This window comes from Grammomys surdaster, unplaced genomic scaffold, assembly GCF_004785775.1.
Source record: "Grammomys surdaster isolate TR1022 unplaced genomic scaffold, NIH_TR_1.0 126039, whole genome shotgun sequence".
Lineage (NCBI taxonomy): Eukaryota > Metazoa > Chordata > Mammalia > Rodentia > Muridae > Grammomys > Grammomys surdaster.
The window spans coordinates 1,236,776-1,261,545 of NW_021620852.1; the positions used below are offsets into that span (position 1 = coordinate 1,236,776).

Here is a 24,770-nt window from a genome sequence, read left to right on the forward strand (position 1 = left end):
GTGTGTGTGTGTGTGTGTGTGTGTGTGTGTGTGTGTGTGTGAGAGAGAGAGAGAGAGAGAGAGAGAGAGAGAGAGAGAGAGAGAGAGAGAGAGAGAGAGAGTGGCCTCAGAGATGCTACCAACTCCAACTCCCTAGCCCAGGGATTAAAGATAGGAACTACCTTGTCTGACTGTTTTGTCAGTATTTTTTAGGATCTGAAGTAATGTCTTTGCTTTCATGGTAAACACTTTATAAAGTGAGCCATCTCCCAGCCCTCAAGAAGCCATTCAAAAAAGACCCCTGTGGAGCCATTAACTGAAACTCAGAAAACATTTTTTCCTTGTAGTTTTTAGATGTATCAATTTTCAGATGATGTTTTTAAGTTTTTGGGAAGAATCTTTGTTTTCTCTCTTCTGTTCATTCTAAGAGAACTGGAATGGCCACAGGAGAGAGTTTATTTCATAAAGCTAGTAAGAAATTCCTGGTACAGGAACAGGCACAGAGAAAGATGAAGAGTGAGCAGTGCCTGCGATCTTGAAGAAAACAGAAATGTGTTTTCTTCAGGTTCTCTGAGCAATGAGTAATGTAACTGACACGCCCACAGTCTTCTTAAAAAGCACTTTAACAAAGTCTGTTGTGTGTTCGTGGTTTTAGAGAAGCAGATGCTGTCTTCCCTTGTTGATAAACCAAATACTGAAATAATACTTAAGTGGTAGAAAAAATTCCTTTGTTTTGAATTTTTATTTTATTTTTGAGATACATTTTTTTTTTCAGTGATGTTAGAGGGTTTGGTTGTAATGCTCATTGAAGTGCTAGAGTATTATATAATCTTCCAGAATATCTCAGAATAGAGAGTCTCAGAATACAGAAAGGGTCATCTAAAGTACTTTCTCCTTTGTTTTTCGCTACAGAGCTATTATATTTTTGAATAATGAAAACAACTATGTATTCTGCTTACTTTCTGATCCTTATAGTAACAATTGTGATACATTTGTTGTTGTAGAAGTACATAATTCAGAATATTTAAGCTCCCAAGCAGCCAATAGTCATAGGTGGTTGTGAAGAATTTTAGAGAATTCTTTAAAGACTTGGGGATTGTATCCAAGTCTCACACTTAAATGGCATAGAGATACATTATAGGTCACTAAAACACGCCTCTGAAATATCCTGTTAGTTGTCACTTAGGAGAAAGATGTAGTGCTTGTTAATTTTAAGTATGTTTTATCTAAATGAACTCTTCCTTTCACAAGGGTAAGAGATGGTTCTTGGAGATGAAGTTTTGAGGCGCCTGTTTGGTCTGCCTGGTCTCTGTAGTCTGTCCTGTATCTTATTAGATTTCATTTTTAGCAGCCCCTGAGCTAGCCCTGAAACACTGCTCTTCAGTCTTCCATCTCTTGGAAATCTCCTGACTCTTTGTATTTCTCATCTCCAATTAACAGGTCTGTAAAGTCTGGGGCAGCTAAGTAACTGATCTTTTTATTTTTTTTTCTTCATTGAATTGTTTTTAGTGTGCCACCATTCAGCAGGTGACATAACACAAATGTTTGACTCTGAATCTCATTTTTTAGGTAGATTATTCTACTCTGTCAGTGTTATGTGATGCTTCTTAAGTGCCTACAGAACTCTAGAGGATCTCTTTTGAGGATGGCATATTGTATAGACTCATTGTGGAGATTTGCTAAATTTTGTTGTTTAATACACACACACACACACACGTCTTTTAAGAAAAAAATGGAGCTAGAAAAACCAGTTCTTCATTATTTGTTATAAATAGTGACCAGAAAGATAGAGCTGACTCTGGAGTTGTTCATATATGGGAAGGAGTTGTAGTGTCACAGGCTGCTTATTTAAAGCACGCTAATAAAAACAAAACTTTCCCCCAAGCAAGATGTTTGGAAAGCAAAAAGATTAGCACTATCATCATGTTGGTGATACCTTCATGACTATGTGATGTTGATTAGCCAAGTTGTCAACAACAGACTAGAACTTGAGCCTGTCATGCCCTGTTGGGTGACACTTTACAAACAGGAGAGACTATACAATACAGAGTGACAGTGTTTTTGCAAGCATCCTAAAGTTTGATGATGATGACTGCTTTTATAAAAGGATATAACATCTCAATGCACTAAAGAATGTACAACAGCTTCCATATGCACTTGTGGTTTTCTTAACTAATGGACAAGAGTCTTCCCTTTGAGAAACTGCTGAAACAAAGCAAATCTTAATGTCTCAGAAGCCCAACATGTCACTCCACTATAGGCTTTTCCAGGATAGACAAGCAGTTGCTTATTCAAATCTCAATGCAAGGCACGTAGCTGAGGGCTGGATTGGACATTAATAGCCACTAGTCAGGTGGTAGACAGATGTGGGGTAACTTCTGAATGGAGGGGGCAACTCTTTCCTCCAGTGCATGAAATTGCCATGGCAGCCTTCACCACGATCTCTTAACGCTGTGGCGGGAGGAGTCTTCCTGGCTTATTCATCCCCTTACTTTGATTTCAACTGCTTTTGCCTACATTAAAGTTATCTCAATGTATTTGCAAATCCGAGTTGTGGAGGAAGTACTGCATCTGTCAGTCTTCCCTAAGTTGTTTCTTGCCCCTGCAAACCTGTACCCTTTCCTGCCTTTCTGAGGTTTCACTCTGCACCTCGGTTGTCCCTGCTTCCAGTGTCTGTGTGGTTCCCTGACATTCTGCTACCCGGCACTGTTGTGAGGTGTCATTATCAATACCATAGGTGATATTTGATGACATTAATTGCAACATCACACAAGTTATCAAATAATTATTCCCACCCCAATATGAAATTTCTAGGAGTGGTGATTCTATTTTCTTCTGTAGTTTCTGTGCTACTATTTGTGGCAAATGAAGCAAGAGCTCTTGGAGCAATGAGAAGACTGTCTAGGGAACATTTGCTCTACAGCCACTCTTTTAATAGTTGTTGATTTTTCCATGTGTTCCCTACCGTTTACTTAAGACAGTAGGTTTTCTTAAATGAGAAGCGAACCATTACCCACGGTGGAAAATTGGGCATCGTAGTTGACTGTAATAGTCCACGCATGAGCACGTTGTCTCATCAGAAACACAAGAGCTGCTTCATGGAAATAAAAGTCTGTTTATACAAGCCATTTTCTTTCTTTAGGCATGCTTTGTAATTATATTGAATTATTGCTATGCTACAATTCATGATCCTGTCAGGATTTCTATGCCTTTCTGCTGCATGCCTTTTGGTTGTTTTAATAATAGACTTCAAATCATTCTGGGCAACACAGCTGTGCTTGTCAAGAAAGGGAAAATCATGTTTGGGATCGGCTTAAAGAGCTTATTTCTAATTCCTTCCAATTGCTCATCTTTGTTATTTTAAAATGATTTTATCTTTCCTTGTATGTATAGATTTAAAATCTATTTTAAAATCCATCCTGTAAAAATCCATCACACTGTACTATTCCTTATATTTTGATATTGGCTTTCAATATACTTATTTATTCATTTATTTATTTATTTATTTAAAATCTTAGATATTCTTGTTCAATTTTTTCCTTTACTTCTCATCTAAATGTTTTTAACGTGGTTATAAAATCAGCAGTAATGAAATAGTTTTCCTACTCTTTTTAAAACAAAGAGCTCTCTGTCTTTCTCTCTGCCTTTCTCTCTCTGTCTGTCTCTGTCTCTCTGTCTCTCTCTGCCTCTCTCTGCCTCTCTCTCTCTCTCTGTCTCTGTCTCTCTCTGTCTCTCTGTCTCTGTCTATCTCTGTGTCTCTGTCTCTCTCTCTGTGTCTCTGTCTCTGTCTCTCTCTGTCTCTCTGTCTCTGTCTCTCTCTGTGTCTCTGTCTCTGTCTCTCTCTGTGTCTCTGTGTCTCTGTGTCTCTGTCTCTCTGTCTCTCTGTCTCTCTCTCTCTCTCTCTCTCTCTCTCTCGTGTGTGTGTGTGTGTGTGTGTGTGTGTGTGTTCTACAGCATGCCTTTGGAGGTCAGAGGACATTTGGGGGTATTGGTTCTTTACTTTGACCATGTGGCTTTTAGAGGTTGAGCTCAGGTCCTAGGGCTTGGCAGTAACTGCTATCAGAACCACATCTCCAGATCCTCATCTCTTCATATTCTTAATCTTCAATGTCTTCTCCTATAATGGACTGATTATTTGTCTGCCGGTGCTGCCCATGTCCTAATCACAGGAAAAAGGCTATGATAGTATTCATGGGAAAGGAGATGCTGCTGTTAAATTCAGGATCTTAAGAAGGGGAGTGGGTAGGTTCGTTGTAGTTGTCCACTTGTATCCATGAGAGGGGTATAATAAAAAAAGAAAAAAAAACAGAGATCAGAGGCAATAATCATCACTGTAAAAGAGGAATGATGGATTAGAATGGCTTGAGGAAGGGCTATGACCTAAGAAATATAGGCAGCTACCAGAAGCTAAAAGGAGAAAGGAAAGATGTCCCCAACTCTGTATAATGCTCGAGCCCCCTGGACAGAAAGTTTGAGTGTCATCTTGTTATTTTGGTGTCTGAACTGCAAATCTATACAATATTGAGCTTACAATGTTTTCTACCACATTTTAATTTTGTTCTGACAGCAAATAGGACACTAATACATAGGCTCTTGAATATTTATAAATAATACTTTCATAGGCCTAACTCCTGTTGGAGGGATATGTATTTAAATAAAACCTTTTCCTAGTCCTGCTAGAGGCTTATCTGATACTGTCTGACTCTACATATTCTAAGCATCTTGATTTATACTGAGTAATTCCTAAAATATCTCTTTAAAGTAAATCTACGAAGAAGTTGAAAGGGTACATTTAAAAATCAATATTGAAAATTATAGTATCCCTTGTCAAATTTACTCTTTTAGTATGCTAAGGTTTCAAAGAGAAAATTTGCTTCTTTTTATAATGGATGCTCTCTTTATTACCTCTTATCTCCAACTATATCAGTGAGCATAGGTAATCGCTTAAACTACATAGGTCATAGCACCTATGCCAATTCGGAAAGAGAAAAATAATTTAAATTTGATTTTCTTTTTCTAGTAATTCATCACTATCAATGCATAGGAAAGAAATTAAATTTGAAACTTGAAACACATTAAATGTTAGAACCTTTCAAACTATCACAGACTTCATTGTTTCTCTTCTCTATTTAATAGGCATATATCGAGTACTTTCTGAACATACAGTCCTGGAAGGATGCTGCTTACTAACCTTCTCCTCTTCAGTTCCTTCCAAAACTCATACATGTAAACTAAACACCAATGCAATAGTCTTACAACATGGGGCCTTCAGGGATTGAAAGAGACTGAAGGTGGAGTCTTCAATAGTGCATTTCATACCCTAAGAGGGGAACCAGAGGGACCATGTTTTCTCATTCCACCTTGTGAGTGGGACAAATCGAGAAGGTGCTTTGAGGAAGAGCCCTTCATCTGACTTCCACACTCAGAACTATGGAAAATACCTTTTGATCACTTAGAAATTGCGCGAAGTATTTTACTCTTACACTAGGAATGAAATGAGATGCCAACATCATGGGATTTACAGCCTGATGTCAGTAGTCCTTACTGAAGAGCTTGTAATATAAATGGGCAATTGGTGTAGATCTGAAAAAATATACATGCCAATAAAATAGTGTTCAATAGAACTCAGTAAGAACTTTAAAAAGTGATATTCTTGAGAAAAATTATTAAAATATGAACAAAAAACTCCTAACTAGCATTTTCTTAACCCAACAACTCTCACGGGAAACTTCTAGTCTGACAAAAGACTATCTTTGGCATCAGTTTAGGCCATGTTTCTAAGCAATCATTGACAGAAAATTAATTATAGTGCTGCCAGATGCTGCAAGACTTGGTCTTTTTATTTCTTTGCATACCAATTTTATTTTTTATCTCAACATAAAGAGAACAAATAAGTTAACAGTTGCTTATGTGAGAAGCAGGTAAAAGTGAATCACGGAAGGTTTTGCCTAATGAGTTTGTGAATTAAAGAGAAATAATTCTCACTATTAAAATACCATTAATGGAAAATAACTGGCTATAGTGTCTCATTGTGAAATGTTTTATTGCTTTGGAGAAACAGTTTAATTTGAGTTTTAATTGGTACTGAAAATTTGGAGAACATCCATTTCCCAAATAATGACTAATAGAGAGTTATTTTGAATGAACAATGAGTAGAATTTGTCACCAAGTACTTAATAAACAATTAAGTCATTCCTCACAGATAAAGTGGCCTGTTTCTAATGGAAATTTGTTTAACACAAAATAAGTGATGGCACTATAATTATTTTAGATTGAGGAATTAAAAAAAGAAAATAATAGATTTCAAAGATAGCTGTCTTAATAGAAAATATTTGAAATGTCAATAACTAGTAATTATTTGGAGTTTTGCATTAAATATTAACCAAATGTTACTAACTGATGAGTTCTTATCTTTTAATGAGTGTTGAACCAAATTCTTAATTTTAATAAATGATTTTTAAAATGTAGGATTTGGTTGTAGTTCATGCTGAAATCCAGTAATATATAATTATACAATTGATAGGAAAGTAGTTTTGAAGCTTTTTCAAAATAAAACCATGAACCATAAGAGTAATAAATGATAGATAGATTGAGACAATGAAGTAAAGAACCTCCAGTTGGAGAAGTTGTTCCCGGGATATTATTTTCATGGATATCTGTTAAAGATAATAAAGTAGGCGATGGATAATTCAGTTGGTAAAGTGCTTGCCATGGAAGCATGACTCCCTGAGTTTGATTTACGAAATCCAGATTTTAAAAAGTGGGGCATAATTGCATGCATTTGTAATCCCAGCATGGGAAGGTAGAGACAGGTCAATTCTTGGGGCTTACTAGTCAGTCACTCTTGTCTACAAGTTGAGCTCCAGGCCTATGGGAAACAGTATTAAACAAAAACAAAAAGGATAACAGGATGGAAGCTCTAAGGATTGATACTTATGGCTGACGTTTGATGTCTCCATGCATACAGGTACACATGTACACACACTCACAACTACACATGCACCCACACTAGTACCTACCCACATATGCACATACTCAAAATGGATCATCAAAGAAATCTGAAGTTTACATAGTATATTCTACTTACCCTAGTGGATCTTCAGGAAAGAAGGGTGCAGAGAGGTGCTAAAAATGTGTTAACAGTGTGTTGACATTTGGTTCTTAGAAGTGAGGTGCCATTAAATAATGTTGACTAGTGAACAAAGTCTAGCACATGCTGAATTAGTTACATTGGATACAAGATGTTTTTCTGAAGCAAAGGAGACTAAGCTTAGAAGGCTAAGAAACTAGCTCATGGTCAAAGTGTTTAAAATGTAGTGTGGAGATCTGAATCAGCATCTTTGCATTTAAAAGTCTATGATGCCATAGTACTTGGTTGTATCAATTAATGTATTTTTTTTCTGGTGTATTTTCATTGTATGTGGTCACAAATTCCACAGAGATATTTTCATTCAAATACATTATGTATTTTGACTGTAATTAACCCCATTCCTACCTTTTATCACCTCTCCTTTCAGCCCCTGTCTTCTCCAACATTCTGATTTTTATTTTCTCGTGATCAATGGGAAACCTATTAATTAAAAGAGAGAGACAAAGGATGGCAGGACAAAACCATCTATAAAATTAAAGTCTTTTTGCTTTCATTTTTTCCTTTTATTGAAAATAGATTCTTTTCTCATACAGTATGTTCTGATAATAGTTTCTCCTCCCTCTACTTCTCCCAGTTCTTCCCCAACTCCCCTTCCCTCCAGATCCGCTTCCTGCCTGTCTTTCATTACAAAGGATTAGGTTTCTAAGAGATAACCAAACATGACAAAATAAAATATAATAAGATGAAGCAAAAACTGTCATATTGAAGTTGGACATGACAACCCAACAGGAGGTAAAGAGTCCTAAGAGCAGAGAATAGAGTCAGGGACCCACTTGTTCTTAAAATCAGGAGTCCCATGAAAATACTAATCTAATAGTTATTTTAAATCAGAGGACCTGGCACAGGTCCATGAAGGTCCTGTACTTGCTGCTTCAGTCTCTGTGAGCTCATATGAACCTTGCTGTATTGATTCACAAGGCCTTGTTCTCCTAGTATCTATCTCCCATCCCATCTGACTACAATCTTTCTGCCTCTTCTTCCCCAGGATTTCTAAGCTCTGAGGGAGAAGGGTTTGATGAACCCTTCCCATTTTGACTCCTTCTCCATGTAAAGTCTGGCTGTGGGTCTCAGCATCTATTCCTATCTGCTGCTGCCTCTCTGATGATGACTGATTAAGACAATGGTCTATGACTATAGCAGAATATCATTAGGAGTCATTTTATTGATCTTTTTTTAAAGACCAGTCATATTTTAGTTTACCTTAGGTATCTGGTCTAGTTAGTTTCTGGTTCTTTGTTACCCAAGCAGTGTTTGGTATAAGTTCCTCGAGTGAGCCTTAGGCCAAATCAGACATTTGTTGGTTATTCTTACAAGTTCTGTGCCACCATTGCTCTAGCATATTTTAGGCAGGACAGATTGTAGGTCAAAGGTTTTGTGGCTGTTTTGGTGTCCATGTTTCTTTTTCAGTAGCTTTCAGAGACCTTTACTGTACCAAAGAGACTAGAAGATAGGGATGAAGTCTTTACATAGTCACCAGTTCAACTTTTCCATGTTCAGTGAATTGTGAGGGTGTTGCTCTTGATAATGGGGCACCACTATTGGTTTGTGGAAAGCAACTCTTTGTCTTACCAACAGACTGTGTTGTTTGAGAATTTCTAGGGCACCTTTTTGGCCAACAACTCATTAAAATGCAACCCAGTCCTTCATCTAGAAGCCTTGCCTGGCCAAGAAATGTCTAGCTGAGACTCTGTATTCTCTGTTACTGGAAGTCTTCTTTAGAATTCATGGAACTAGGTTGACACAGTACCCCTCAAATGCTCCCTGATTCAAACCATCTCCCATTGCACTATATCACTCAACCCTATTCCCCAAGGCCTGACCTCCCACATCTGTCCCCACCTGCCCCAAGTCTCCCAATAAAATCTATTCTAATTCTTCCTTTCTAGGGAGATTCATATGCCCCTTCTAACTCCCACCCCCTTTTCCTTACCTCTCTGGGTCTATGGATTGTACCTAAGTAATTATTGGCTAATATCAACTTATAAACAAATACATACTATTTTTACCTTCTGGGTTTGGGTTACATATTTCAGGATGATTTTTTTTATAGTTCCATCCATTTGTCAGCACATTTTATGATGTCATTTTTAACAGCTGAGTAATATTCCCTTGTGTATTATATTATATTTTTTAATCCATTCTTCCACTCAGGGACATGTATTTTCAGTTTCTGGATATTATGAATAAAGATGCAATGACCATAGAAGAGTGAATGTCCTTTTGGAAGAATGGAATGTTCTTTGGGTGTGTGACCAGGAATGATATTACTGAGTCTTGAGGTAGTTTGATTCTCAACTTTCTGAGGACCTGCCATATTGATTTCCAAAGTAGCTGTAAAAGTTTGCACACTCACCAACAAATGAGGAGTATTCCCTTGCTACACATCCTCACCAACATGAGCTGTCATTTGCGTTACTAATCTTAGCTGTTCTGACAGGCATAAGCTGGAATTTCAAATTAATTTTGATTTACATTTCCCTGATAGCTAAGGATGTTGAACATTTCTTTAAGTGTTCTTCAGCAATTATAGTTTGCTTTGTTGAGTATTTTCTGTTTAGGTCTGTACCCCATTCAAATTGGATTATTAATTTTTTATGTATCTAATTTCTTGAGTTATTTATATATTTTGGATATTAGTCTTCTATCAGATGTGGAGTTCATAAAAAATCTTTCCCATTATTCAGGCTGCTGCTTTGTCTAATTGATGATGTACCTTGCCTTACAAAAGGTTTTCAGTCACAATTATTAATAGTTGATCTTAGAGCCTGTACTATTGATGTTATATTCAGAAAATCCTCTCCTGTGCCAATGTGTTCAAAGCTATTTCCCTTCTACTAGGTTCACCAATATCTGGTTTTATGTTGAGGTGTTTGATCTCCTGAATTGGAGTACTGGTGTTAAACAAAGCTTGTCTCTATAGTTGTACCTCTGTGTACAACTGAGGTTCTTGCCTAGGCACAGATACAGACTCTTTTATGAAGTCACTTGACTGATAGGTATAGACTCTTTGTGATTACCTGTCTGATCACAGGCACTGAGTTTTTGGTCCTTGCATAATCATAGATGCACACTCTCTGTATAATGTCACTTGACTGATACATGTATACTGTCACTGGTCACTCCCCAGGATAGAAGTGTTGATCCTATTTTGACTCCATTTTTGTTTTAGTTCTGTTTATTTGTGTTGGTGTCATCCTATAAGAGCAGCAGCTTTGTGATGTTACAGTTTCTGTTTTATTTGTGCTGTGCCTAGAGAGTTCAGATCATGGGGTGGGCCATGGTTGGTATAACTAGAAGTTCCAGTCTCATGCCTTTGATGCTTTCACATTTAAGCACTTGCTGTAGTTCATTTTCTTATAGAAAAATAAATGTATTCAGAATAGACCTTGATTCCCAATGGTAGGCCAGCCCAAGAGGGAGAGATGTTTTCTCCTGGAGCCACCTAGCTGTGGAAGCAGGGAGGCTCTTTATAAATCGACCTCTTGCCTTTCCTCTGATAAGATATTGATAAGAGATTTTTTTTCTGCCACTTAAATGGTGTACAGACCTCAAGATCCCTGCCTGAGCACAGTCCTGCTCAGTAATGGACCAGTCCCTGCCTGAGCACATGCCTGCTCAGTGAAAGGACTGTTGTTGGTGGTGCTTCTGAGTCTGTTTCTTTTTCCTTTGGTCTCTCCTCATTTCCCTTGTTACCATGGATGCCATGGGGCTTTGTCCATTACACTAACTTCTGACAATTCTCTGTGAATTATCTAGTTCTGAGAGTCATGTTGGGATTTTTTGAGGCTCTTCTGTGGTATAAACTGTTCTTCCAACCACTTCCATTTAAACTCCATCCTCATTGCAGGCCAAGGTGCTTTAAGGATCTTGCTCTCCTGTTCAAAGCTTCCTGTCTTTCGTTAAAAATGAAACCGTTTTATCTGTATCATCTATCTCATATGCTAGCTGCTCTCTGTCTCCAGTTTGCGCCACAGATTCTATCAGTCAGTGTCTGGGTGTCATCTGCTACCTTCTGCTTCTGGATTATTGTAATTTTGGAAAAGTCATTTGTGTAGAGACAGCGTTGCACGATTGCTCATTTTCCCTACAGATGGCTTGTGTTTTTTCAAGGTTCCTGATGCTTTGTAGGAATTTTCTCTGTCTTCTGCCAGTGTCTACTGATAAAACTGCTTTGAACTTAGTGTGCTAATAAGCATCATGAATGAGTCTTGTATTGTTCTGAAACATTGATGAGACATTTGAAAAGGGTTAAAGAAGTAACCTGGAGAAACACTTTTAAAACTGTTATAATTATTCCTTAAAAGGCTAATTTTGCATAAGTTAGCCCTACAGTCTTGGAAATTGGTAGAACATAAAGTGTTTCCAGTAGTACTAGTTTGTGTGTGGAAATCTCAATATAATGTATAATAAATTTCTGAACTTCAACTCAAAATATTAGAAGCAGCTTATTCTGTAATTAATGCAAAGTAAGCTGGAGTTAATTAAAGGTTTGCATTGTGTTAATCCCTCCCAGATATCATCTTGAATGTTATTAGGAAATATTGATATAGCATCCATAAAATTAATTAACGGTAAGCAAATTGGCAGACATATTCCACAAGATAATTGGTTTAGTGTAAAGAATGCTAATGAGTTTTTAAAATTTCTATCTCTGTATGTATATATACTAGCCTACTAAGACAGGAAAATCTAGTATTAAGGTAAAATATGGTATCCTTAATCTGGAAGTTTGGTAGGGAATTTCTGGGAGCCATACACAGAGGATAATGGTGGATTCTCTTTATGTACATGGGGTTCCCTAATTGTCATTTTATTTATTTTTCATTCATACCTACTTCTAGTAATATAGAGGAAAAGAGTTGAAGTTGGACTGAATATGTCACACCTCAGTGATTGTACCAAGAAAAGGAGTTAAGCTATGAGTCTGGGTGGCTCCCAGTTAACTCTGAGTTCCTGAGTCTCCAAACAAAAACCAAAACAAAAGGAGACACTTAAGCATGATTTTCCAGTAAAAGGAAGCCTTTCTAGTCTCTGATGATTAGATATATTTTATATTGTGACTACACTAAATTTACTTTCTGCACAAGAAAATAACTATAAAATGATGTGACTGTACTTTATTAATAAAGAAATCATTTGATAATGAAGAGAAGACTCCATTTGGGGCGGTTTCATAATAGTATCATTGACTGAACATAGAACTGTAGCATTTCTTATATTGACCCTTGTTAAGAATGAGTTGTGTATAAGAATACAATGAATAAATATTTAACTTTATACATTTAAATATATAATTATGTGATGGTGTCCTTTGGCAAAGCTCAGCACTTATAGCAGGGGATTAAAATCATCTTTGACTGTATAACTTTACAGTGTCAATGATTTGGGTAGATCATATCAGGGACAGGGATGGTTAAGAATCTGAAATGGAGTCCTAGTGAATGCTCAGTATGATCTCAAGTTGACTACTACTGTGTGCTTATGTAAAGTACAATGATTGAAACTTTATGAAAAATTGACTTATCATAAGGCATATTACTCCTGAAGTGAAGTCATAGATAACTGTGGAGTGGATACAAAGGTTTCCCAGACATTGTGTCTCCTGGAAGCTTGGAGTTGTCATGGTTGTTTTAGTAAATAATCATTTAACCTCCATTAGAATTATTTATACATGTGTGTGTGTATGTGTACATGTGTGTATGTGAGCATGCACCAGTGTGCTGGTGTGTGTACGTGTTTGCACATGTGCTCACATTTACAGGTGTGCCTGTGTGCTAATGCAGTATACTGACATAGCTGTATACTGCTAGTCTTTGTATTCTGAATGAAACAACTTCTTTACTCTGTCTGGGTCCAAGTTCATTTGATCAAGAAAATATCTTTTCTTTTTAATGCTGCTACTGTGAAGTCAAATGTTCAGGCACATGCAGATGTGCTCAGATAATCCGTAACTGACATGACTTGGGACTTCTATAATCTGCTTATGATATTCAGGACAATTTATATGTTGAATTTTAAAATCATTTTTACTTTTATATGATATATTCATATTAGTTCATATTGATATAGAGCAGTGTGGTATTTCAGTATGTTTGTAGAATATACAGTGATAATTTATGTAGAATTTGCACATGTATTATGTCAGTGTGTTGCAATTTTTCCTATATCCAGTACAGTTTGCTGGTGGAGATGAATAGGTGTTGCGAGAGATATTTTAAAATGGCTACATTCAATCTGGCTTTTCTTAATCAGCCGCCATGTTCCTGACTAGCCTAGGCCTGTGTGCTGCTACCGCTGCTTAGCTCAGGCCATCTGCTCAGGTGGCCAGAGACACTGGCCCTGCCACCCATGAGACGCCAGAGTGGGAAGTGGCTCTGCCAATCTTCCACGCTGTTTCCATACTGTTGGGCTGTGCCCAGACCATCCCACCATCCATGTGGGCCTGGTAGGAAATGATACTCTAATGCTTAAATATTAATCAAGGTCTTTATATGTTTGGTAATGCTCAATAACAATAGGCCCACATAATTATAGATGTTTCCCAATTAACTAACCTAGATAAATTGTTACCCAGGACTGCTCTCAGTACATGTGTGGTCATCCATGGCGCTACATCTCTCTCTCTCCCTTCTCTTCCTTCTCCTCTTCCTCTCCTTTTTCCTCCTCTTCCTCTCTTTACTCCTCCCACTTTAGCTCCTCCCAACTTGTGGGAAAAATATCCCACTACAGTTAGGCTGCATGGCTACGTAAGTGCACTGTTATTCAGAGTCTTACCTTCTTTGAATACTGAAAAGAATCTGAGTACAAAACCAAAATGATAAAAAGTACATTTCCTGTTTTGTTTTTTCACTTCTGGAATTCCTATTTACAGCTGCTTTAAACTATTTATACGTATGTAAGACATATATATTTATACCTCTTAGTGAGATATTGGTTTTAGTTTTTAACAAACCGTGCTCTACCACTTCTTTGTATACAACTACTTGGATTTATAACTTAATTTTGCTGTTTAATTCATTGTCCAAAAGGCTTTGAAGGAATGATATATTAACTTTGGATTATTGACTATAAGGGTTCCAAAACCCATTATAATGTATGCCTTAAATACTCTTGTATACAGTTTGTGTATAGTGGACAAAGGGAAAACCACCAATACTGCATTTTAGTGTGTCCTGACGACTCAGTTTGTGACAGAAATTGTCTCCCTTTACTTCTCTCCTCTCCCCCGTCTTCTTTGAAATAGGGTCTCACTCTATAGCACTGGTTAGCCTATAATTAATTATGTAAATCATCTCAATTTGCCCCCTCTCCCAAATCCTGTGATTACAGGTGTGTACCACCATGTCTAGCCAGAGATCCATATTCATTGGCAAACATAAATTATTTTCTGACAACACACTTGTTTTTTGAGGTTCATATTTTCTAGCAGAAAATATGCCCAAAATTGGTTCTTATAATTCTGTGGAATTTAGGTTTCTGAACATGAACTAAAAATTGACTAAAATAAATTAAGTATAACATAACATTTTTTAAAATTTGCATCCATTTTGGTCTGTCTCACCTAGTCCAAATCTCATTTTACTATATGCCTCAGGCTTTGTGTTAACTCATATGTTTGAATGGTTATGAATAGATTTTCTCTAAACATCACAAGAATATATATCTGCCTTCTGAATCTGAGTTCTATATATGTGTTCATTCATGTGCAAATGGATTTTTGAGCAAAAATGCATATTACACTGGACATGTTTAGATCTGGTATACAGACTTCTATTTCTTTTTACTCTTTCATAAACGATACTGTGTAACAACTTTTCCTGCAACATTTACATAGTATTAGGTGTTACAACCAATGGTTTCAATGTATACAGGATTGCCTAGGCTATAAGCAAATTCTAAGCCATTTTATATAGAGATTCTGACATTCACAGGGAAGCTTGAAACCGATTACTAGTAGGTATTAAGACAAAATAGATTATGTAGAGTTGTGTGTGTGTTTGTGTGTATCCACTCACTTAGGCTTGTCACATTATTGTTTACTTTTCTATTTAACAAAAGACATAGAAATGTTTTCTTTCTATTAATTTCATCCTTTTTGGTGGAATAGGAGAAGTGATTGGCATCTTTAGAAGTTTTCATGTTTAGATGCTGTTATCACCAAGCCATGTGGAATTATTGGTTTGCTGCTCTAACAGTAAACATACTTTTATTGTTAAAAACGTCTATAAAAACTACACATGTCATAAAAGCATTTATTTTACTTTTAAGCAATTAAAATATCAGTGGAATGTGCTTTTCCTTCTAGGACTATAGAGTTAACATTTTCTTGAGACAGAAATGGAACGACCCGAGGCTCAAGCTCCCTAGTGACTTCAGAGGCTCAGATGCACTGACAGTTGATCCCACAATGTATAAATGCTTGTGGAAGCCTGACTTATTCTTTGCAAATGAAAAAAGTGCCAATTTTCATGATGTAACCCAAGAAAATATCCTGTTGTTTATTTTTCGGGATGGAGACGTCCTTGTGAGCATGAGGTACCCTTGTTCTATTTAGTTCTTGAATATTTATATTTTCCTTTTTAAGTCAGTGGACAATTGAAATGTATACTCAATAATTCCAATTTTTTCTGCTCTTGCCTTCAGGTTGTCTATTACTCTTTCATGTCCTTTGGACTTAACTCTGTTTCCCATGGACACACAACGTTGCAAGATGCAACTTGAGAGCTGTATGTAAATAACGCTATAAATGATTTGGGGACTAAAATGTTTATATCTAGATAATATATTCTATCATTGTGTTATATAACTGTGAAAACAGTGAATATTTTTTGACCATACTAATATCATACTGTGTAGGATAATCTTGGAGAAGACAGAGCTTTCTGTTGTAGCTGGCTTTTTAGCAAGTTGATGTTGGTCTGTGTGCACCTTATTCTGAAGGCTAAACTTACTTGGATTGGCAATGTGAAAAATATATAGAAAATTATGGTCTTCTAAAAAGTAATTGCTTTGTGTTAATAGTCTCATAGTAAAAAATGGAAAACATTGAAATATATGTAAATCAACCAAATGTTCATTTTCTCTGGAAGAATAGAAAAATCATTTATTGCAAATGTATATTCTATGTTTCTATTATTGTATTTTTCTGTTTATAAAAGATATACTAAATGCTATTACCTGAAATTTCTATAAAATATATTCATTAATTTTCCATGATGATTATCCTTGGAAAATACTAAGCCATAAGATCTTGAAAAATGAAGACTGGTGTCATAAAAACTCTTTAGTGTGGATGCTTAAAGATTAATCTATTTTTATGAGTAATAACAACCTTGTAAACTATATTATGTGTGTTTGTTAGATTATGTGTTATTTAGTGATTTTCTTGGTTTTTAATGCACTAAAATGAATGCCAACTTTTGATGATATTTATTGCTTTCTAACAATAAGATTATGTTTTTGTAAGTATGTGGTATATATATATATATATATATATATACACACATACTTAATACACTCTCTGTAGGATTTTAGAAACCAATGATTGCGATCTTTTGTTAGATTATTCCAGGATGTAGTTCTGCCTTGATGCCTCATACCCTAATTCCAGGCCACGCACTCCTGTTTACTTAAATGATGCTTTGATGATGACTTCTTGGACTGCAATCTTACTGCGGTTAGACTGTCATGATGTAATTCCTTCCAGGAACCTGGCAATGACTTATTTAAAATCATACCTGTTTTAGAACTTTAGGTACATAGTGCAAGATTATAAATGGAAATATGCAGAGAGCTTCAACCTCATTGTCACTGTTTTTACTGATAGGGATGCAGAAGGTATTTTCTATACATGATGATCTAGGATTGTATCTGATTTTGATGGTTATTTAATCTATTCTTTTTTTATGATGATGGCATGTTACTCTTGTGTTGTTATTTTCTGCATGGCCAAAGATTAGGCCACTGTGAATTTTAAATTACAAATCCATAACATAATGTCATGCTTTCTTACCTTCTCTGTGCTTAATAAGGATTATTAAAATGATGAGAAAACATTGATACACATATTTTAATCTAACATGTTTATTTACTTATTGTAGTTGGTTATACAACTGATGATTTAAGATTCATCTGGCAGTCAGGAGATCCTGTTCAGTTGGAAAAAATTGCTTTACCTCAATTTGATATTAAAAAGGAGGATATCGAATATGGCAACTGTACAAAATACTATAAAGGCACTGGTAAGTGGTATCTTAGAAAATAAAACTAACCACCCAGGTTTCAAAGTTTTGTTTTAGCTTTAATTATAGACTAAGGAAAGAATAAAACAAGAATGATTAAAAATAAGATAAATGTAAGAAAAGTATCCTCATAACCATGTATTAGAACCTTTTATACAATGTATTCATTTAAGATCTTTGATCTTTTAATTATGAAAGAGATGGGGTTTTCCCTATATAATTCTGTTGGTAAGAGGTTGTCAATATTTCATTACAGTAACACAAACTTTCCCAAGTAATGGTTTTCTTAGATGTTGCCAAGTTTTGACAAGATTATCTTTGGAACTAAGCATTCGGTATAGCCCAGTGTAATCTATCTTTATTCATTTGTTCCTTTGTGAGCTGTTTTATTTAGATGAGAAGTAGACTGTCTTGTTAATTTTAAAAGCATTGATCTTTATGGTACATGAGAAGCAATGAGAGTGAGAGAAAATTGATCATCTGTGAAAGTTCCTCGTACAGGAATATTATTTGTCTAGGTCATGGGATATGAAAGGCATTAGCAAAGTAACAACAGTCATTAAATTACAATGTGGTTTGGAGAACTGCAAAAGTCACTCCTCTGCTCTCATAATATACAGCATTCAGCCTTGGTGTCTGCACTGTCAGCTTATGTCACTGAGTGGGTTAAGGCATTTCACTTAACAATTTAAAGTTAAATAATACAGAAATTTAATTATGGCATTATTAGCAATTATTAGTTTTACTTGGAAGCTACCTACAATTCTACATTGGAAAACAAATCATAACAAAGTTATTCAGAAGTAGATAGGAGTTACATTTATGTTTTTGGAAGCATTTATATTGTGTAAAAGTCTATTATTGTGATGTCATCATCAAGGGAAAATACATTAAAATGAGAAAGTGAGAAATTTCATTTTTAAAGTCCTAACATTAATACATGCAAAATTAGCGAAACTTATGGTAAACTTAAATTAAGCATCTGTTGTTGACTGTCAAATAAATTGATAAGATTATATGCTTTTATGGGGAGATTTTATAATAAATTATAAAATACATCATAAATACAATAGTAAGTAGTTATTGAAATTAAATGGTAAATAGTGAAAATCCCACATTTCTTAGATGGGAATTAGAATATGTGCCGCAAAGAAACAATTTCGAGGACTGTTCTAGAGTCCTGTGAAGGGCTTTGAGGTATTTTTTGATTAACCATGAATAAGACCTTATAGTTCTAGTAGCTGCAGAAAATAGTGACAACGAGGTTGTGGTTAACATACTTTGGGCATTTACTGTGATTCATATTCCTTTCAATATTTATATAAATCAGAAGTAAAACATTGAGTATTTGGATAAGATTTGTGAAACTTTGTAAAATCAGGTATTTCAAAATACATGGGATAATAAACATGCAGATTTGTATAAAATTATGTAGACATATATGTTTACACACAGTATTGGCAAAACTAATTTGTAAAGAAATTCTGAATTGGCCTTAACTTTACTGAAGTGAATGCAGTTCCATGACTAACAGATAGTGAAGGGAAGAATCTGGGAACACAAAATGAAAATACTTAAATTGGGTGTCTAAGTGAATAATGAAAGAAAATGACACAGGAAATGGAAAGTAAATTGAAATTTCCCAATGCACATTTATATCAATTAGCTGCCCACCTGCCTCCCATAAATATAACAGACTAGTGAAAGATCAAAAAGATCAAGAAATGTTTCTAATAAAAGTTTATGAAGCAAATCACTGTAATATCCAACACACATTTTACAACTAGATGCATCGACAGCTCGTGAAGTCCCCTAGTGAGGACCTTTATGGAAGTACATGGTGGAACTCTGCTTTAAAACACATGGAAGATGGCATTTAGTCAGGCTCTCTTTAAACATAATGAGGTGGAATGTACATTTTTATTTTAAATTATACTATTTTATAGTGACTATGTACTACTATATATAGTATATACATTAATATACTATGAATACTATATATGTATATATACATATATACACATATATCACTAATGTATATAAATATATATCTATTTATAAATATATATTAAAATATATAAATATTTAATATATATGTAAATATATACATGTGTATAATTGCTTATATGTTTATATATGCTTGTACTTATTCATGTATAATTGCTTATATATGTTTTGTTCTTCATTTCGTATGCAGTAGGTGAAAGAATACATGGTATTGTTACAAAGTGATATTGTTACTGCATAAAGGGATATTATTACAAAACAAGGTGCTTTGAGCACCAAACTTAGGAAACACTATGAGCCTTTTTAAATCTATTACTTATAAATACAAAGTAGTTTGTGTTATTATACTTTTGAAATATTACACATGGTCATTGGCTAAGAGCATATGGTTTTGTTATCAGGGGAGGAAATTTAAATGGGTACCAGGATAGAGAAGGGGGAACTTTATTAACTTTTCCCCTTTATCTTATAAGACCTGCAATTAATAGACTGTATTGCTTTGTTTTTAATGAAATTAAAACTAGAAAACTGCATGTTTAGTTTCTGACATGATCGTCAGCATTTGCTCCCATTACTACCCACTCACCTCTTGTGTTCCGTGTTCATATAATCACCTCTATAATCTCCCTGAGACAGCACTGGGTATAATTCATCATATGAGCAGAATAGCTTTCTCGTGTAACTTAAGATGCTTGTGAATCCCCTTTTATGTCAAAATTTAAAACTATTGTATGGAAATCTTTTTGAACAGATATGATTTTATGTTAGTGTTTGAAAAATGTTTGTTTATCCCAGTTAGAATGACTATTTAATGTTTCTTACCTATAAGACAGTAGGAACATATTCTTCTATCCATAATTCACTTATATATGGTTTATATGTTTACTTCAATATTTTAAAATAATAATGCACAGGTCAACTGAGAACAACAGGAGTCCTTTAACCTTTGGAATTTATACACAATCTTACTTTTATTAAATGGTAATTGCCATTTTTATCTAAATTAACTATTTTCTTTTGTGGGTGGCAGTGCATACCTGTTATTCCAGAATGCTAAGGTAGAAGTATTAAAAGTTTGAGGTTAGCCTGGCCTATATAGATCAACTAGCTCAGAAGAATTAAACCTTTTAAACAATAAGCATTATATGTAAACTACTGACCAAAAAGACCAAAATATTTGGAAAACAATCTCCAACATGGAAGTATATCTTCTTTTCAAATGGAGTTTTGTCAGAATATTTCTGTCTCTTGTCTTCTTTTCTTTTTTTCTCCCTCCCTCAGGACAACAAAACCCTTCCTCAGACTCCTAATACGAGTAAATTTTGGTTGGTGTTTAGGAAATTCTAGAATAATATTCTAGAGCAGTTTCTGCACTTGTCTCAGCATGAGAGAATAAAAATTGAAGTTTGAGAGCCTTGGAGTGCAGGAGTGAAAAGGGTGGAAAGTAAAGTCCTGTCTTCTCACTTCGCAGTCTTGGGTGGTCACTGAAAACCTCAGTCATTCCTCTAAGGCTTACCTAAAGTCTTAAGTGGTAACTCCAACTGGGACCTCTCATTAACTGTGTTGTCTCCCACCTACCAGATGTGGTTCACATGGCTGAAAGTTAGGCTGACAGATACAGACCAAGTGTGTTTCCTCTTAAAATTAAACTGCTGCTTTGATTCTGGGTAGGATCTCATAGGCTCATCTTCCATGCCAGTGCCTCTGACAAGGGAACGGTCAAGGGTTACAGATTCTCATAGAAACTTTGTTCCTATACCTGATATGGAACACCATGCAAGCTCTGCTCCTCTGTATCGTGTGAGGTTGTCCATTCAGGAGAAGCAGGTTTCACCCTCTTTATAAAGTGTCACCAATTAAAAGGAAAACCTTTTGCAGAGTTTACTTTGTGAAATTGTCGGGGTAGATGTATCCTGTCCCTTGAAGGTCCTTTTTAAGTGATGGTTCTATATAGGTATGATGCTCATAGGTGTCACTTATATCTCTTTGTCAGGTTACTACACTTGTGTGGAAGTCATCTTCACCCTGAGGAGACAGGTTGGGTTCTACATGATGGGTGTATATGCACCAACCCTGCTGATTGTGGTCCTCTCCTGGCTGTCTTTCTGGATCAACCCTGATGCCAGTGCTGCTAGAGTACCTCTGGGTAAGCCTCCCTGCTTCTCTTCCACCGTGATTGTGGTTTTTGGCTGAGCATTCTATCCTGAAAATGTGAGGCCCCAAAAGTCCAAGTGTAACAAGTAGAAAATTACACACTTTCGCTTCCTGGAAGAGCATAGTAAAAACACCATGTATAAGACTTCCTCCAGGCTTTTTGTTTGAAGTAAAATTGTATATGAAATATAAATGAATATTTTTTTGGGACCTGGGTCCTAGCCTCAAGACTTCAAAAAATATGCAAACATTTCGAAGTCTAAAAACTCCAAAATTGAAAAAAAAACAAAAACAAACAAACAAACAAAAACTTCTGGTCAACCCATTTCTGAACAAGGATACTAAACTTTTTATGCTATAGTACAACCAATTTAAGCTTATCCCCAACTAGCTAACAAGTAAATGAGACGCAGTCTCTGGTTATTGTTTTGGTTTGAACAATTATTTGGGGGCAACTCCTAATCTACATTTCTAATTGCTGGTCTGGCTACCTCCCCAGCAGTGTTCCCCAAGTACTTGCTGTTTCTCCTGGCCATGTGCTCATGGGATATCTTATCTCATAGCACCTTATTCTCTACCCCTTGATTTCCTGCCTCAGACTCCCAAGCGTGGGAAACTAAACCCCAGCTAACTCTCTTCTGTCAAGCTACAGGCTGTCAGCATCTTTATTCAGCTAATAGCTTTAAAATAAGGAGCAAGGACATATAGCATTACTTTGGTGTACTGAGGATTCTGTCATCCTTGGGGGCAACCTAACCTTGGGGGCCAGTATTTAGCATTATAATACATATAACAGAAGACCAAACCTCAACACTTGCTAAGTGTATCAACAGCTACTTTGAGGCAGAAAATTTCAAAATGGTATCTGCTTGCTATTTGGAGGGAGGCTTCATTCAATATTTGACAGTGATCTATATTTTCTTAGTGTTTATGAAGTTGATAATTTTTTTCCTGTTCTGAGAATTTTGCAGTGATTGATTTATTCAATTTCTTTCAATTAAGTTCTTATTGATTGGATATAGTCATGCATCGCTAAAAATATAAAATCTTCACTAGTGTCAAAGTTAAAGACAAATAATCATGTTGGTGGAAATCATTCTAAATAATATGTGTCTCAGGCTCAGAAGATTAAAATCATGCACATCTTATTTGGCATTTCCTCAATATTGTTTGCGTGCATACATATACCATATAACCTATGTGAATAGAAGGCTTTCCCATCTAGATTTGTGTAGTTACACTCTGATGTTCACATAATGACAAGGTCACTTGTTGATACATTTGTCTGGGCATAGTTTCATCTTCAGATGGCATATGAGTGTCATCCTATGATTTATGTTTTTAGAAAAAGCATACTAAGTGCCATTTAAGTGCCGTTTCTCTTTCTTTTTAATACTCATGTGCTACAACCTATTATTTTTAAGGCTGGTGACAAAGAAATACCATGCATTTACCGTTTAAATGACACTGCTTCAGCCATTCAGACTTGTATTTGTTTAACGATTCTTAAGTATTTGCTTTGGCTGGAGGTGAAGCTCAGTGGTAATGAACATGCCATGCATATGAAAAATCCTGGGTTCCAGCCCCACTAACCTCTTCCTCCTCTGCCACAAACAGTGCTGTGTGAGAAAATAAGCATGGACTCTTTCTGTGAAGAAAAAAAAAGTAAAGGTGAAAATGTAAACAGTGCCATCAAGAGTTTGACTAGGGAAAGTGTGGAAATTTTCCATTGTGTGTGCTTTCTGTATCTCCCCAGGACCTGACATAGATGAAATTCTGGTATCCATGGCCACCCGGCAGATGATGGGCTGCTACTTTTGGGTTTCTTTCTCTCTCCAAAAACACTTTATGCATATCTCATTGTGAATTATTGAAGGAAATAAATGGAATACAGAGGGTTATATATATGTATTATATATGTTTTAGACATGTATATAAAATATACAGAGAACTATAATATGCACAGGCATGCATGCCTCTGTGTGAGTGTGTGTGTTAAAACATAACTTAAGGTTTTGGGTTCTGGAGAATGTGCACAGAGGTAATAAGTCTTGGTAAATGCCTTTGTAGCAACTGAGCTATCTCATTTATTACATAAAATATAAATTTTTTAAGAATAAGAGACCAAAGAAGCAATGAAAATAACTATTTAATTTAAATATGCCATTTGATCAAAATCAATCAAGGAACCATAAAGCCCAAGTCTTTATTTTGTTATTCTGTGGGTGCCATTTGCATGTTTGTGCAGTCCTGTGAGCTTGTGTGTACACGCTCAGTAGCCAGGAGTGGACATTGGGTATGTCCTTTGATCACTTTCCACTATGTTTTTAAGTCACTGACATGGAGCTCATGGACTGACAACACTGCTTGTCTCTATCTCTAAATACAGTGCTGGATAATAGGCACGTGCCACCATACTGGTATAGGAGCCAGGGATCTAAACACGTTTCCTCATGCTCACATAGCAGGCACTAGACACACTTAGTCTATAGACCAATAATTAAAAATATATTTTATACTCGAAGTTATATGTATGTAGTATATGTATATAACATATGTATGTAATATACTATATGTATATAAAATGTATAGTACATATATATTGCATATATGTATGCATATGTTACATAAAACATACATTTATATATTATTGTATGGCCAACAAGGCGTTTTGGAATACTTAAATTTATTCAACACATATATGTTTATAGAAACTGTTTGCTGGGAACTCATCATGAAGATAAGAATGTCATCATAAAAATGAATAGCAAATGTTAGTAAGATGGATTAAAAAAATCGTAGCTTTAATGCATCAACATTTCTTAGCAAAGCAGCAGACACCAAATAAGTGTGATGTATACTATATAAGATCAGGGTATGAGACAGAACAACACGCTTGTTAGCAAAAGCTTTAAGAAGAGAGAATTCTAACTAAAGAAAGGAAACTATAAATTCTAACTAAAGAAATGAAAGTAATTCATATCAATATCTAAGAGAGAGGAAAACAAGGGCTTGAGTCTGATCATTAGTAATAGTGAGGTCCGCCTCTCTGGAAACCTTTTATCAGACTCCAATTTTGATGAATTTTAAATTTAATCCCTGTCAAATTTATTGTGGACTGACTGTTGAGGGGAAGATAGAAATAAGGAGGGCAGTTAGGGGATGGCTCATGGGTCCAACTGACAGTCATTTATGGTAATAACTGATAATGTTAATATTCCACTGACAGACTAAGAACC

General features: G+C 35.6%; 1 protein-coding gene across 4 annotated transcripts in view; it reads left to right on the forward strand.

Annotated features, from left to right (window-relative positions):
- The window catches only part of Glrb (glycine receptor beta), a 67,632-nt gene that overhangs the window by 34,520 nt on the left and 8,342 nt on the right, over nucleotides 1–24,770 (forward strand). For 3 of the 4 annotated variants that reach the window (XM_028754926.1, XM_028754924.1, XM_028754927.1), the window contains 4 exons: nucleotides 15,435–15,664; nucleotides 15,773–15,855; nucleotides 17,230–17,370; nucleotides 21,371–21,523. In XM_028754926.1, coding sequence (XP_028610759.1) covers nucleotides 15,435–15,664; nucleotides 15,773–15,855; nucleotides 17,230–17,370; nucleotides 21,371–21,523 — 607 coding nt within the window. The remainder of the gene's footprint in view (nucleotides 1–15,434; nucleotides 15,665–15,772; nucleotides 15,856–17,229; nucleotides 17,371–21,370; nucleotides 21,524–24,770) is intronic. The other variant, XM_028754925.1, reaches the window with a different exon arrangement.